The 16,437-nt window shown below is 35.2% G+C and overlaps 1 protein-coding gene across 2 annotated transcripts in view; it reads left to right on the top strand.

Annotated features, from left to right (window-relative positions):
* TDRD3 (tudor domain containing 3) overlaps nucleotides 1-16,437 on the top strand; it is a 211,316-nt gene that overhangs the window by 140,296 nt on the left and 54,583 nt on the right. For both annotated transcript variants that reach the window (XM_073212542.1, XM_073212543.1), the window contains exons 9-10: nucleotides 3,064-3,220; nucleotides 3,731-3,856. In XM_073212542.1, coding sequence (XP_073068643.1) covers nucleotides 3,064-3,220; nucleotides 3,731-3,856 — 283 coding nt within the window. The remainder of the gene's footprint in view (nucleotides 1-3,063; nucleotides 3,221-3,730; nucleotides 3,857-16,437) is intronic.

The raw sequence follows: 16,437 nt of genomic DNA, 5'->3' as shown, positions 1-16,437 counted from the left end.
AGTCTGTCCTTATCCTTGATCTTTGCCATTTTAATGATTATATGTCTTGGTGTTGTCTTCCTTAGGTCCCATGTGTTGGGAGATCTGTGGATCTCCATGGCCTGAGAGACTATGTCCTTCCCCAGATGGGGAAAGTTTTGAGCTACTACCTCCTCAAAGACACTTTATATCCCTTTTTCTCTCTCTTCTTCTTCTGATAACCCTGTAAAATAAATTTTCTTCTGTTTCGATTGGTCACACAGTTCACTCAGCATTCTTTCATTCCTAGAGATCCTTTTTTCTCTCTATGCCTCAGCTTCTTTGTATTCCTCTTCTTCAATTTGTATTTCATTTATCGTCTCCTCCACCCTATGTAATCTGCTTTTACTACCCTGCATTGTTTTCCTCAATGATTGGATCTCTGTCCTAAATTTGTTCCTGAGTTCCTGAATATTTTTCTGTACCTCCAGAAGCGTGTTTATGATTTTTATTTTGAGATCTCTTTAAGGAAGATTTATTAGTTCAGTCTCACTCTTTACTCTTTCTGGTGTTGTTGAGATTTTGCTTTGAACCTGGTTCCTTTGACATTTCATATTTGTATGTGGTGCCTGCTAGTTCCCAGAAGCTCTAGTCTCTGGAGCTGCTCAGCCTCTGGGGTGTTGTCAGGGGTCACAGGGGAGTGTTGCTGGTGCCTGGAGGGAGGTAATAGCTGTTTCCTGCTTCCCGGCTCCACTGCCAGAACCAGTGGGCCAAACACACAGGTGTAAGACTCTATGCTTTGTGTTTGTAGCTGCCATAGGCGGGGCTTTCCTCTGGCTGACCTGACGCCAAGGCAGGGTTTGCCAGTTTGTGATCCTGAGCCATGTGAAGGCTAGCTGGGAGGAAGACACAGCAGGCTGCATATCACGGTGAGGGGCTTTGGAGCTGCATAGCCAGCCAGGGGGATGGAGCATCTGAAGATTGTTTAAGCTCCCAACCTGCTGGGCAGAGTGCACCCGGACAATTTTGTCTACCTGTCCTTTCTCCTGAGCAGTAAGCTCTGTGCAGTCCTTGCCCCTTTAGCAGCCCTCTTGCTTTTAGGAAGTCTCTCAGACTGCCCGCCTTTCTTTTGTCCCAGAGCAGCCGGATATGGATCCCTGTTTTCCACAAGTGGCTGGAATCTCAGTCTCTTCAGGTATTCTGCCTGTCTTAGCTTTCCAACCCCCCTAATCACCAGAGCACCATGCAATGTAGGTTTGTGCTCCCAGAGCAGATCTCCAGATCTAGGTGTTCAGCAGTCCCAGGCCTCCACTCCCTCCCTGCTCCATTTCTCTTCCTCCCGCCAGTGAGCTGGGGTGGGGGAAGGGCTTTGGTCCCACTGGGTAATGGCTTTGGTACGTTATCCTGTTCTGTGAGGTCTGTTCTATTTTCCAGGTATATGCAGCCTGGCACAGCCTTCTTTCCTGTTGCTCTTTCAGGATTAGTTGTGTTAATTATATTTTCATATTATATGTGATTTTAGGAGGTCTCTGTCTCACCTCTCATGCCACCATCTTTCAAATTCTTTATTTTCAGCAACTGAAGGAAGACTTGGTTAGAATATCAGCTTATAGATCCTTAAAATAACCTTTGATAATAGATGGTATTATAGGTTGAATCATATCCCTATGATATGTTGAATTCCTAACCACCAGTACCTTAAAATGTGAGTTTATTTGGAAATAGTGTCTTTACAGAGATACCAAGTTAAAAAGAGGTCATTAGGGTGGGCCCTAATCCAATATTAGTGTTCTCCTTATTTATATAAATAGAGAAAAATGTAGACACCGAGACAGACACATGTAGAGGGAAAGTAACCTGAAATCATTCAATGAAAAGATAGCTATGTGACTGGAGTGATGTGTCTAAAAGCCAAAGAATGCCAAGGATTGTCAGCAAACAACAGAAGCTCAAAGAGAAGCAAGGGTGATTCTTCCCTAGAGTTTTCAGAGCATGGCCTTGAAAGTTTCATTAATTACAAATCAAGGAAGGTGAAATAAGTTATACCAAGATTGGGGTTAATTTTTTTATATGTTTTTGGTCAAGTTCTATGTGTAGAACAACATTCTGAATTAGATACTTATTTGGGAGTTAATTGAGAGAAGCAAAGTTTTAGAATGTTTGATTTTTTTATTCAGATAAGTTTTCTTATTCAGGTAAGTTTTTGAATAAAATGGATAAATCGTAGTTTTGATATCCAGTCCTTTTTATGTTTACTTTAACCTATCTACTGTAGGTATGTAGGTTTTCACACATGTCTACTGGTTAATTGATAGCATCTACCCGTGTTTAGTTTAGTTAAGATTCTGTGTTTAGAAAGATACAGTCAGGGTTTGGGAAAAAGTCCTGTGCTCTTCTCAATGTCTACACAGGTATCAGAGTGCTGTCTAAAGCCTAATCATCTTTACTCTTAGATATAGAAAAGTTATATATCCTCCAGATGTTTATGGTTTAATAAATTTCTTTATAGGATATGTTTATGTTGCTTCAGTATTTCTCAAATTCTGCTCAGTTCTAGATTTTTCAAGAAGATTTTCAGTTCTGGCATTTGTAAAGTGGATTTTCCTATTTGTGGTACACGCTGTCAAAGTATCATAGATGGTATTGCTAATGAATATAATGCAGAATACTGGAACAATAGTTTAAAAAAAAGCTACTGAGATGATACCATTTTGTCAGCTTCATTTTATATTTTGCATTTTTTGGAGAGGTGCTATGTAAATTATATTTCCTGAACCATCAGTGAAGAAAAATTTGCATTTGGTTATTTTCACTCTCTATTATGTTCAGAAGTCTTATTTTGACATGTAAAATTCCCTGTTTTTGTTTTTGTTTGCATTTGTAATAATAATCATGAAGTCAGAGAGTACTCAAGGCACACTGCCACATATCATATAGATTCTCCTTGACTATTGGTATGAGAAAACAGCAAGTGAATATTGTATTAGCATTACGTTTTTTCCATAAGCATGAGATGTAGTTTTTAGTTAAAAAATAATATGTGGTTAAAAACTTATACCTTGCTTTATCGGCAATCAGCATAACTTTTCTCTTCATTCTGTGCAGGTTGATGAGAAGGCCCTGAAACACATAACAGAAATGGGCTTCAGTAAGGAAGCATCGAGGCAAGCTCTTATGGATAATGGCAACAATTTAGAAGCAGCACTGAATGTACTTCTTAATAGCAATAAACAGAAACCTGTTACAGGTCCACCTCTGAGAGGTATAATTCGTTAAACAATGTGACAGATAGTGTCATTTGCTCTTTAGAGAAATATGTGTTGTTGACAGGCTGGGTTTTATTGCTGTGAGTGCTGTAACTCCATTTATCAATGTAGTAAATGCAGAGATCACCAGTTTTGGATCCACAGAGACTTGTACAGGTTACTCCAAGTTTCATTGTTTTCATATTTATATAAAGTAACTCTAATAATATTTAACAGGGTTGTTGTAAGTAATAGAGAATATAAGTGATTATAGGAAACTTATAAAAATGATTTTTGTCCCTAAAAGATTATTTGCATGAAGAAATTCAAATTTCTGGATAAGTCATTTAGAGCACTAACAGTTCTAATTAATATAATCATTTAAAAACTTACAAAAGATGTAAAGTGTACATGAAAAATATGAAAAGAAATACAAAATCCTACTTAACATGACTGCTAATTATATTTTAGTGTATTTTCTTCTTTTGTTTTTGCATGTACAATATAAATGTCTTGCTTCTTTGAAGGTAAAGGAAAAGGCAGGGGGCGAATAAGATCTGAAGATGAAGAGGAACTGGGAAATGCAAGGCCGTCAGCACCAAGCACATTATTTGATTTCTTGGAGTCTAAAATGGGGACTTTGAGTGTGGAAGGTAGGCTAACTTAAAGTACATTTCCTTTTAAAAGACCAAGCTTTATTTGGAATTGTACAATAAAAGGTTTAGTGAAACAAGTGACAATGTGAACCTTTATTTGGTTGTTTACATGTTTAAATCCATTTGACAAAAGCACAGAAGAAATTTTTAATTATTACATTCTGAAAATACAAAATGGCAGCTTATTTTGCCCTTTAATTACATGACAGGTAATATTACCAAACTCTTCCCCACAACTTCACTAGATGACAGACTTAGCTATGAAGATAGATTGTTATGTTGGAGAATTTATTATGATATAATTTTATATAACTTACTTTGTGAAATTAGTCTATCCTTTTTTCACGTGTTATATGAAAATATTCACAGAATGAGTGAATATGCTCTCATAACATGGTATATTCCTTAATATGATATATTTCAGTGATTAACATAAATAGTGAAAGGAGAAATAAGTATGTTAAATTTGTATCTTCTTTTCCAAGCATGAGATATAGTAAATGCTTTATAAAATATTAAGTTTTTAAAATATGGTTCTAAAAAGTTAGGGAAATATACTTTTAAATTCAGTTTAAAATGCTTTTATAACAAATTTGAAATATCCAGCCCTCATGAAAACGGAAGCTTGTTGCTAGATTTATAGAAAAGTCAATATATTGTTTGAAAAAGCAAATGTGTGATGTATATGAGATTTGTAAGCACACACATGTAAAAGCAATATTTTCTTGGTTATAAAGCACAAAGTATTGTTTTTCTGTTACTGTTTAATAAATTACCACAAAGTCAGTAGCCTAAAACAATGCAAATTTGTTATCTCATAGTTTTGTGGGTCACGAGTCTAGGCACAGCTTAGTTGTGGCCTCTGCTCAAGGTCTTACTTCTGAAATCAAGACTTCATTTGGGGCTGTGATCTTGCCTAAGGCTTAAGGTTCTCTTACAAGCTCACTGGCTGTTAACCAAATTCAGTTCCTTATGGATGTAGGACTGAAGTCCCCATTTTCTTGCTTGATGTTATATGGGGAGTGCTTTCAGCTCCTAGGAACCCTCAGGTCCTTACCACATGACGCCCTCTATAGGCAGTTATAACATGTTTGTTTGCTTTCATAAGGCCAGCAGGAGACTCTACTGCTTCTTCCGATATTTGACTTTTTGTTATTTCTGTCTCAACCTCCCTTTATACTATTTCAGTCAGAGAAACTTGATTTCCTTTTATCCTTCTGTGTTCCTACATTTGTTGTTTTTGATTCCTATAGTATCTCCTAAATCATAATGAGATTGAAACTGAGAATAATAATTCTGCTGTGACCCATGTATCTATACTGCTTTAGTTCTCACAGAACACATCCTATCCCACAGAATGAAATAGTATTAGTATTCTACTTGGGAAAAGATACTAAGTTAATTAGCATACATGACATGAATCTCTGCTCATAAATGAACAGAAGTGTTAGATTTACTTCTGAGGAGACAAAAATTTATCAACATGTCTGTAAATATAGGATTTGTTTTAGTAGAATGTGTTTTATTTATGTCACTATTACTGAAATGACAGAATCAACTGGAATGTGAGAAAAACATGGACTCTCTAGTATTATTCCAGGCCCTTGATTTTCACAAGGAATATAACCTGTGGCTTCATAAATTCCAAAATTCAAGAAATTTGTTATTTCTAATATTTTCACACACTCTTAAATTTTATCCCAACTCATATTTATCTGTGGTCATCCTAACACCAGAAATTACCACCTCCCAGCTTACATTAGTTTTTTTCATATTTGGTGACCATTATTCTCAGAGAAGCAAAATTTTTATTCTTCCCTAAAAGTACTATGTGGGAAGGGCAGCTAACCAAGATGGGAGATGGGCAGAAGACTTTTAGAGGTGTTGGCATTTGACAAGTCACAGGAGGAATACTGGAGTAAGGGCAGCCCAAGTAGAGGGAGCTCTGGGTGTCCAGGCTTGGAGGCATCAGAACACTAGCTCACTGTGCTTGGTTGGGTGTGGAAGAGACAGGGTAGAGGGCCAGAGGTAGACATGGTAGGCTGGAGCCAGATCAAGAGGATTTTGTCCTGGGGAGTTACTGATTTATCCAGATGGCAAGGCAAAGCCAGGAAAGGGCTTTCAGTATGAGTGCAATGAGGCTTGTTTGGTACTTTAAGAAAAAAGTTTGTCTGCAAGGTGGAAATGTGTTTGAGACTGAAGTAAGACTACATTGTATGTGGTTTGAGGAATTATATATTCTACAAAGGCAGTATTTTATGTAGTATTTATTTGTACTAGGCCCATGGTAAGTGGTGGGGATACAAAATATAATAAAATACCATTCAAAAAATTAAGGAAAATGGATGGGTTTTAAAGCTCTTGCCCCAAAGAAGCTTACTGTCTAGTTTGTGAAACAGCAGAAACCACAAACTAAAGGGGCATAGAAATACTTATTTTAAAGGATTTTATCACTTACTGTAAACAAAACAGAACAAAATATGAAAGCTTACAGAAACAGTTGAATACTGCAATCAGACATGATCTCTCATGTTTACAATCTCTGATAGTATCTAGTCCTTTGAACTTTGTTTCAAAGTTTTATTGCCAAAATAAGACCAACTAGTTGTTTTGAATGGCTAGGAATCAGGCAGACTTGAAAACACTGCTTGGTTTACTATTTCGTTATTTCAAGTGTCTGGCCAGAAGCTGACTCTGTCAGTAGCAGTTCCTCTAATTGTAAACTCTTTCTCTGATGATGTTGACATCGCTCAGGAAAAACTGACAATAACACACATAAACATGAACAACTGGACAGTAAATTGATATGTGTATAGAATGAAGATTATTGTGCTTGTAGATGTTTTCTATATTCTCTTGACTCTTCGTGTAAACCTATTGCAACAAAGGAGACAGGACTGTTGGGGATGCTTGCTGTGTGGGCACCCTCGGGTGTCTTGCAGGTATCATTCTGTTACTCTTTTTCTTGTCAACCCTCTTACATTATTGTGGCATGTTTTGGGTGATCTGGGACACATAGTAAAATAAACAGCTGAGGCGAGCTACTGAATTGTTTTTCTGCTCATTTTATAATATCATGGGGTTTTTTTTAATTGGAAATAAAACCTACAATAATCTTTTACTTATTGAATCAACACTTTGTTGTTTCTTTGAAATTTAGTCATTATGCCACAACTCTTAGATTGTGAAATTAACTTTTCAGTGATGAGAGAAAATATTGGCCATTTAAATCTAGAAAGCTTTTCAGTTTAGAGTCTAATGGTTTAATGGTTAAATGCGTAATGACAGCTAATGAAGAAAGTTATTATCTTATAATTGTATTTGTTGTTGTCATCGGTGTCATTTGAGTCTGTTCCAATCCCAAATTGATTATAAAAAAGTAATTAGGATTTAGTGATACATATATTTGGGTTTTTAAAAATTTATTTCTAATTTAGTTGAATAGTCAAACTTTTCTTGCTTCTATATTTTGTATCATATAAGCTGCTAGGATTTTATTTAATTGTAGTTCCTAGAAGTCATGTTCTAGCTGAGTAAGTCTGGGCCTGGATGGATTTGTTAGGTCTTATCAGATTCTGTGTACTGAGTCAGGCTTGTTGAAGAAAAACATAAATCTCTTAATGTACTTCTGACAAATTTAATGCAGGTTAGTAACATATATTTTCACATTGTAATATATAATTTTATCTAGAAGAACAAAGAGTATTATCATTTCTTTATTCTGAATTTTTTAAAAACCAGAGGTAATTGATCATCACATGTACTTTCCTTAGAGATTTTCTCTCAGCATTAATTTTTTGTTGTTGTATCTTTAAACTGAAATCAAGTGTAATTCTAGTCGACATTCTTTATCAATATTCTGAAACAAATGAGGTTGGATTACATTGTTTTCTGAGAAGTAATCACTAGTTAAAGTGTTCTATTTGATATGCCACGACTAGATGTCAACCTGGGAAGATTTAATTAACCAGTTTGTGATAGAGTTGTGTTCCCAAAGGCTCATATATATAGATTTTTTAAATTAGTTTTATATACTAGATATTATAAATAGTTGGTAGATATCAAGCCAACTTTCAAAAATCAGTTTTCATATCATACACCTTAAGTTTTCAATATTTCACTTCAGTGATACATAAATACTATTTAAAATTATGTCCACTGGAAATACATATTTTAAGTTTCAGCTTGGGAAAGAAAGAGTAGGTTTGATTCTTTCTGTTATCATGGGAGATACCTGGGTTGGCCAGAGATAGGAGGAAGAAATGCCTTGACACAGTGACTTTACTGTTCTAACTTTCTACATCTAAATAAGACCAGGATAACCTTAACTCGTTCTGAGTGGGAACAAGAGGTGTTGTGAGAAGAATGGACAGACTAACTACCATAAATTCATACTCTGCTACCATCTCCTTGTTTGTGTAGCTTATTTTGTAAACTAAGTATGTTACCAGTTTTTCTTTTCATGTTTCTCTATATTTTCTATCAGAATAGACTATTATTCAGTCATATAAAGGGTAAAGACTTAGAAAAATATGAACAGAATTAAAATAGAGATATTTTTATAAAAAGGAGATTTAAACTAAACAAATACAGGAACTCAGAACTCATCTGACATTCATACATTTGGACATGGTGGTAGGTGATCAAGTTTCCCCTTTCCAGGACCCAGTCTCATCTCCCACTGCACCTTTTCTGTCCCTTGGTTCATAGAAGCACAATTATCTGATCCTCAGTCTTTTTTTGGCTTATTGGTAATAGTTGAGAAGAATGCCACTTAGCTAGTTCTATCTGTGTCCTTTCCTTTCAAATTTGCCAGCTTGTCTCTTTCTTATAGAACTTACCGAAGGCAGTAAGAAGTAAGGCACCAACACATACCAACGAATCTTCAGACCAAGTTCTTTAAAGCATCAGCCTAATTAGGGTACGGTTTAACTGCACAATGAGGAGTTCCAGCTTCCCGTTAGGGCATAAGGAGACTTTCAATACGCTGCACCCTTCCTTTACTAAATAAGCTTTATATTTTAGGTTCTGTCATTTGTATCACCCTATTTCCTGCCACCAATTTCTAAATTACTTTGCTTAAAGATGTAAGCTACAGAAATGCAAACAAGCATAAAAGGTATTTATTAGCTCATATAACTGGGAAGTCTGTCTCTGTCTCTGAATTCTGCTTTTTTGTGTGGTGACAAACTTTCTTCATATTGTAGCAAAGGTTGGCCCAGGTAGTTCCAGGTGTAACATAAAGTCTATATATAAGGGAGAATGATGACATATAAAGATATGCATATTAAAAACTCAGCTCACTTTTGGAAGTAAATTTTTTTTGGAAAATAAAGATATTTTTCATCATATAATTATTGGTTCTCCAAGCTTAACTGAGTGCCCTGGAGTTGCTGGCATTGGTGTATGTGGAATGGCTGGAATAGAAACCCAAAGAGCCTTGGAAAAACAAGCACTACAGCTGTTAGTGTCAAATCTCCATTAAAGGAGGTAAAGGAGAATAAGAAAATATTTCTTAGATACAAGCATATGGTCTTCATACTTGGGAGATTAAATAGAAAAAGACCTGCCATCTCCTTGTGTCTATATCTGCTCCCTTCTTAGTCAGGAAAGCATAGGAGATCTTAATTGATTTCATCAGTATTATATGTAAAGAGGAAGGAGTAGTTCCCACCACTGTTTGTCCCCCAGCCCCCATGCCCAAAAGCATGGGGGCTGGGGCAGATAAATACAACAGATTCTACCACCAACTTGATTCACAACTCTTGTATTTACAAGTTGAATGTTAGGTCAAAAGTAACACAATCTCTTAAACCTTAATTTCTTTATTAGAAAATGGGGAAATAGTAACAGAACCTAAGTTACAGGGTTGTTGAGAAGATAAAATTTGATAATGCATTTAAAGTGGTAAGCTCAGTGCTTGGCCCTTAGGCCTCTGTAGTGGTAGTTCTGCCAGCACCAGCACTATCCATTGTCATCCTCATGAGCAATGACAGCAGCAGACCATAGACTCACCATCTCTTCTTCTACACCCCCACTACCCTACTTCAGGACCTCATCAACCCTCAACTGACTGAGGAACTTTATCATCCCATTTTCAATTGTAGTCAGTGATCTTTCAAAACACAAATTTGCTTAAAGTACTCCATTGACTCTTATCATTGGCAGAATAAAATTCAGACTATACTACATATAACTTTTATGGAGTACCATTACTCTATTTCCAGTGGGTTTTGTGAGAAGTAGCATTTATTTGATTAAAAGTACTGTATAATTTCAAATTTCATGTAATATTCAGACATTAATAATATATTTAGATGTTAGTAGATACAATGTTAATTGTTGATGGGTAATTCACATGAATTAGGCTTTTCCTAGCTATCTTTTTGGTTTTTGTTTTCTTTTAATCAATTTTGAAGTCAGTTTAGTTAGGCTTATACATTTGTTAGGGATTGCATTAACTTTGTAAATTGTTTTGGGCAAGATAGCCATTTTGGCAATATTAATACTTCTATCCATGAGAATGGGATAGATTTCCATTTTTTTGGTGTCTACTTTAATTTCTCTCATGAATGTCTTGTAGTGTTCGGAGTATAGGTCTTTCACCTCCTTGGTTAAGTTTATTCCTAGGTATTTTACTCTTTTTGATGCAATTGTAAATGAAGTTGTTTTCCTGATTTAGCTTTCTTCTAGTTCACTGTGTACAGGAATGCAACAGATTTCTGTGTATTAATTTTGTATCCTGAAACTTTGCTGAATTCAGTTATTAGTTCTAGTAGTTTTCTGGCAGATTCTTTAGGATTTTCTGTGTATAATATCATGTCGTCTGCAAACAGTGACAGTTTAACTTCTTCCTTACCAATTTGGATGCCTGTTATTTCTTTGTGTTGTATGATTGCCATGGCTAGGACCTCCAGTACTATGTTGAATAAAAGTGGTGAGAGTGGGCATCTTTGTCTTGTTCCTAATCTTAGAGGAAAAGCTTTCAGCTTTTCACTATTAAGTATGGTGTTGTCTGTGAGTTTGTCATATATGGCCTTTATTATGTTGAGGTACTTGCCCTCTATACCTATTTTGCTGAGAGTTTTTAAAATTATGAATGGGTGTTGAATTTTGTCAAATGCTTTTTCAGCATCTGCTGAGATGATCATGTGATTTTTGTTCTCCTTGTTGATGTGGTGTATGATGATTGATTGATATACAAATATTATACCATCCTTGCATCCCTGGAATAAACCTCACTTGGTCATGATGGATGATCTTTTTGATGTATTGTTGAATTTAGTTTTTGTAATATTTTGTTGAGGATTTTTGTATTTGTGTTTATCAGGGAGATTGGTCTGTATTTTTCTTTTTTTTAGTATCTTTGTCTGGTTTTGGTACTAGAGTGATTCTGGCCTCTTAGAATGAATTTGGAAGTATTCCCTCCTCTTCTACTTACTGGAATACTTTAAGAAGGATGAGTATTCACTCCTCTTGAAATGTTTGGTAGAATTCAGCTGTGAAGCTATATGATCCTGGATTTTTATTTGTTGGGAGTTTTTTGATTACCAGTTCAATTTAATTGCCAGCAATTCGTCTGTTCAGATTTTCTGTTTCTTCCTGGGTCAGTCTTAGGAGGTTGTATTTTTCTAGCAATTTTTCTATTTCTTCTAGGTTGTCCAATGTATTGGTATATAATTTTTCATAGTATTCTTTAATAATTCTTTGTGTTCTGTGGTATCCATTGTGACTATTACTTCTTCATTTCTGATTTTCTTTATTTGTGTATGCTCTTTTTTTTTTTTTCCTTGACAAGTCTGGCTAGGGGTTTACCTATTTTTAATTTCTCAAAGACCCAGCTCTTGATTCCACTGATTTTTTTTCCTACTGTTTTATTCTCCTCTTTTTTATTTGTTTCTGCTCTGATCTTTATTGTGTCCCTCCTTCTACTAACTTTGGGTTTCATTTGTTCTTTTTCTAGTTTCTTTAGTTGTGAGTTTAGACTGTTTATTTGGGATTGTTCTTGTTTCTTGAGGTAAGATGGTACTGCAACATACTTTCCTTTTAGAACTGCCTTTGCCACCTCCCAGAGGTTTTGGGCTGTTGTGTTTTTGTTTTCATTTGTCTCCATGTATTGTTTTATTTCTGTTTTAATTTGTCCATTGATCCATTGATTATTTAGAAGTGTGTTGTTTAGCCTTCATGTGTTTGTAAGTCTTTTTGTATTCTTTGTGTAATTTATTTCTAGTTTCATACCATTGTGGTTTGAAAAGCTGCGTAATACAATTTCAATCTCTTAATTTATTGAGGCTCTTCCTGTGGCCTAGGATGTGATGTATTCTGGAGAACATTCCATGTGCACTTGAGAAAAATGTATATCCTGCTGCTTTTGGGTGGAATTTTCTATAGATATCTAAGTCCATCTGATCTAATGTATTATTCAGTACCTCTGTGTTCTTAATTATTTTCTGTCTGGTTGATCTGCCTATTGATGTGAGTGGTGTGTTGAAGTCTCCTAAAATGAATATGTTATCCCTTTAATTCTTTTAGTATTTGTTCTACTTATTTAGGTGCTCCAATGCTGGGTACGTAGATATTTATAATGGCTATATCCTTTTGTTGGACTGACCCCTTTATCATTATGTAATGTCCTTTGTCTCTTGTTACTTTCTTTGTTTTGAAATCAGTTTTGTCTTATACAAGTACTGTGACTCCTGCTTTTTTTCTCCTTGTTATTTGCATGGAATATCTTTTTCCATCCCTTCACTTTTAGTGTGTATGTGTCTTTGGGTCTGAAATGAGTCTCTTGTAGGCAGCATATAGCTGAGTCTTGTTTCCTTATCCATTATGCCATGCTAGTCTTTTGATTGGTGCATTCAGTCTATTTATATTTAAGGTACTTACCGTAAGTACCTTAAGTAAGATGTGTACTTACTGCCATTTTATTAATTTCTTTCTGTTTATTTTTTTAGCTCCTCTCTGTTCCTTCTTCCTCTCTTATACTCTTCTCTTATTGATGGTATTATTTAATGTTGTAATTGGATTTCTCTCTCCTTTATTAATTTATTTATATTTATGTATGTTTACTTATTGTAAGCTTCCTTTGGTGGTTACCAAATGTTCAAGGATACCTTCTTTACTGTGCAACAATGTATCTTAAATTGCTAATTACTCTAAAACAAACACAATTTAGAGATACATTTTTTCTTTCTTCTTCCTCCTCCACATTTTTTGTATTAGATGGCATAATCTGAACTTTTTGTGTATCCCTTGACTGATATGTTTATAGTTGATTTTGCTTCTTTTGTTTTAATTTCATACTTTCTTGGTAATTAGTTGGTCTGCTGCCTTTACTGTGGGTTTATTTTCACTGGGAAAGCTATTTAGCCTTAGCGTCATTTCCATCTACAGCATTCCCTTTAACATGTTGTGTAAGACTGACTTATGGTGGCAAATTCTTTCAACTTTTGTTTATCTGGAAATTGTTTAATACCTGCTTAAGATTTAAATGATAATCTTGCTAGGTAGAGGTTTCTTGCTTGGAGGTCCTCCTGTTTCAGTACATTAACTATATCTACAGGCCCTCTGGCCTGTAGAATTTCTGTTGAGAAGAATTTCAACTGTTGAATTTCTGTTGAGAGGGATTTCCTTTATAAGTAAACTTTTTTCTCTCTCTGGCTGCTTCTAACACTCTCTCCTTATCCTTGATTTTTGCCATTTTAATTATATATCTTGATGTTGTCTTCCTGTGGTTCCTTTTGTTAGGGGTCTCTGTGCTTCCATGACTTGAGCATCTATTTCCTTCCTAATATTGGGGAAGTTTTCAACAATTATTTCTTTAAAGAGACTTTCTATCCCTTTGTCTTTTTCTTCTCTTTCTGGTACCCCTATTATGCAAATATTGTTTCATTTGGATTGGTCACATAGCTCTCTTACCATTCTTTCATTCCTAGGGATCCTTTATTTTCTCTGTTCCTCAGTTTGTTTTCTTTACTCTTCTCTAATTTGTACATCATTTACCATCTACTCTACATGACATAATGTGCTTTAAAATCCCTTCATTGTATGTTTCATTTCAGATACTGTATTCTTTGGCTCTGAGTAGCTCTCTTCAGGTTTTCTGTCTTTTTGTTGAAGTCCTCCCTGAGATCTTGAATACCTTTCTGTAATGGCTTATACATTTGTAGCTCAAATCTTGAAGAGTGTAGAATAGGGACTGTAGGAAGGAAATGAGATATAATAGTAATGTTTTAATTAGAAAGGCCAGAAATATATATATATGTATTAGACTAGATGTTCTTTTGAAGGGTTTGCTCAAGAAAGGATCAGCCATTTACAGGTCTTCTCAACTTACAGTGCATTTATTTCCTGATAAATCCATCTTAAGTTGAAAATATCATATGTTGAAAATGCACTTAATGCATCTAACCTACCAAACATCATAGCTTAGAGTAGCCTGCCTTAAATGTGCTTAGAACACTTAAATTGACCTACAGTTGGGCAAAATCATCTAACACAAAGCCTATTTTATAGTATTGTTGAATATCATATAATTTGTTGAATACTGTACTGAAAGCGAAAAATGAAATGGCTGAATAGATACAGAATTGTTGTGAATGTGTCAGTTGTTTACCCTTGTGGTCATATGGTTGACTGGGAGCTGCTGCTCCATGCTGCTGCCCAGCATCACAAGAGACTATTGTACCACATATCACTAACCCTGGAAAAAAGTATGATTTCTACTGAATACATATTGCTTTGCACCATCATAAAGTTGAAATATGTAAGTCAAACCATTATAAGTTGGAGACCATCTATCTGTATTGATTATTTACATCTTATTGAATCAAACAGCATTCCTCCCCATTTCACATGGAACCCATTGATTGAAATCAGTGGTGAAATGCCTGTCTGGAAGCCTGGGATGAATGGTTCTATATGAGTAGTCATAAGCTGTCAGCACAACAGAGAGAATGTGTAGTTATTGGCCCACTACCTATCATTTTCTCTATGCCTACCCATCCCTATAGCCTTCCTAGTCCTTGGCTTTTTCTTATAGGACTGATTACTTTCTAGCGTTCCATTCTTTTTTAAGTACAAATTGCCTCAAATTTCTAGAGAGTGCTTTAAGTTTACCTTGAATTAATTGTTTACAGTTCTGTTCTCCAAGCTTGTTACCTTCATACTGAATGATCTATACCAGTACTACTTAGTGTCTGGTCGGGAACAAGTACATATTAAATGCTGAAATTGAATAAATATTAAGAAACTCTTATAGCAGTTTGACAGTACCTCAAAATTTGTTACTGTATTTTACAAAAGTAACAATAAACACCTGATTAGAAATTAATACCAAAATCAACAACTACAACAAAAATCATGGTCCTTCACTAGATTAGTTTACAATGCTCTGGTCTATGTTATGACATCGGGGTCCCTTGATTTGCAAGCATTCTGGTAGAATAGCATCTGGCATTTTCCTTTTGCCAGAGCAGTGAAACCAGGTAGCTAAAGATGTTCTACAAAATGCCAAATGGAAAGTAAAATTATGCTACAGTGCTGCACATGTAATGTTCTGATTATGAATATAAATTTAGCTATTTGAACTAATAACTAATTACATATAGAAAGTTATATATGTATTCATGGATAACTTTAGTGAAAGTTTTTAAAGTTAATATATAGACACTTGGTTAAAGTTAGCTTACCATAGATTTCTGGTTTTCCTTTTATATTTAATTTAATTAATTAAAATTTTTTTATTGAAGTATCCTGATATACAATCTTATATTGGTTTCAAGTATACAACACAGTGGTTCAAAAGTTACCCATATTATTAAATACACAACCTAACTAGTGCAGTAACTATCGGTCAACATAGGAAGATGTTCCAGAATCATCAACTATATTCTCCATTCTGTACTACCATCCCTATGACCAACTTATATTATGATTGAGAATTTTTGTGTCTTTTTATTGCCCTCACCCACTCCCCCATCCACTCCAACTCCTCCCGCATGGTAACTACTAGTCACTTCTCAGTGTCTATGAGTCTACTAATGTTCTATTCATTTTGCTTTATTTTGTTTTTATATTCCACAAATAAGTGAAATCATATGGTATTTGTCTTTCTCCACTGGCTTATTTTACTTAGCATAATAACCTCTAGGTCCATCCATATTGTCACAAATGGCAGGATTTCCTTTTTTAATGGCTGAATAATATTCCATTGTGTATATGTACCACATTCATTCATTGTTCACTGGACATTTATGTTGCTTCCATAATTTGGCTATTGTAAATAATGCAGTGGTAAACATAGGGGTGCATGTATCTTTTCAAATCAGTGATTTTGTTTTCTGTTAAATTCTTAGAAGTGGAATTCCTGGGCTGTATAGTATTCCTACTTGTAGTTTTTTGAGGAACCTCCACACTGCTTTCCACAATGGCTGAAATAAGTTAAGGGAAAAAGTAGGTTGGGAGAAAGGCTTTTTATTACTCACAGCTTGCTCAAATTAGCTAGCTAGGCCTGGCCCCATCTGTCTCTTCTGGCCCTCACTTTTGCTCTGCCGACACGGTGTACTTTCTATGTTCCA

This window comes from Manis javanica, chromosome 9, assembly GCF_040802235.1.
Source record: "Manis javanica isolate MJ-LG chromosome 9, MJ_LKY, whole genome shotgun sequence".
Taxonomy (NCBI): domain Eukaryota; kingdom Metazoa; phylum Chordata; class Mammalia; order Pholidota; family Manidae; genus Manis; species Manis javanica.
This window is presented reverse-complemented; position numbering and strand designations above follow the sequence as displayed.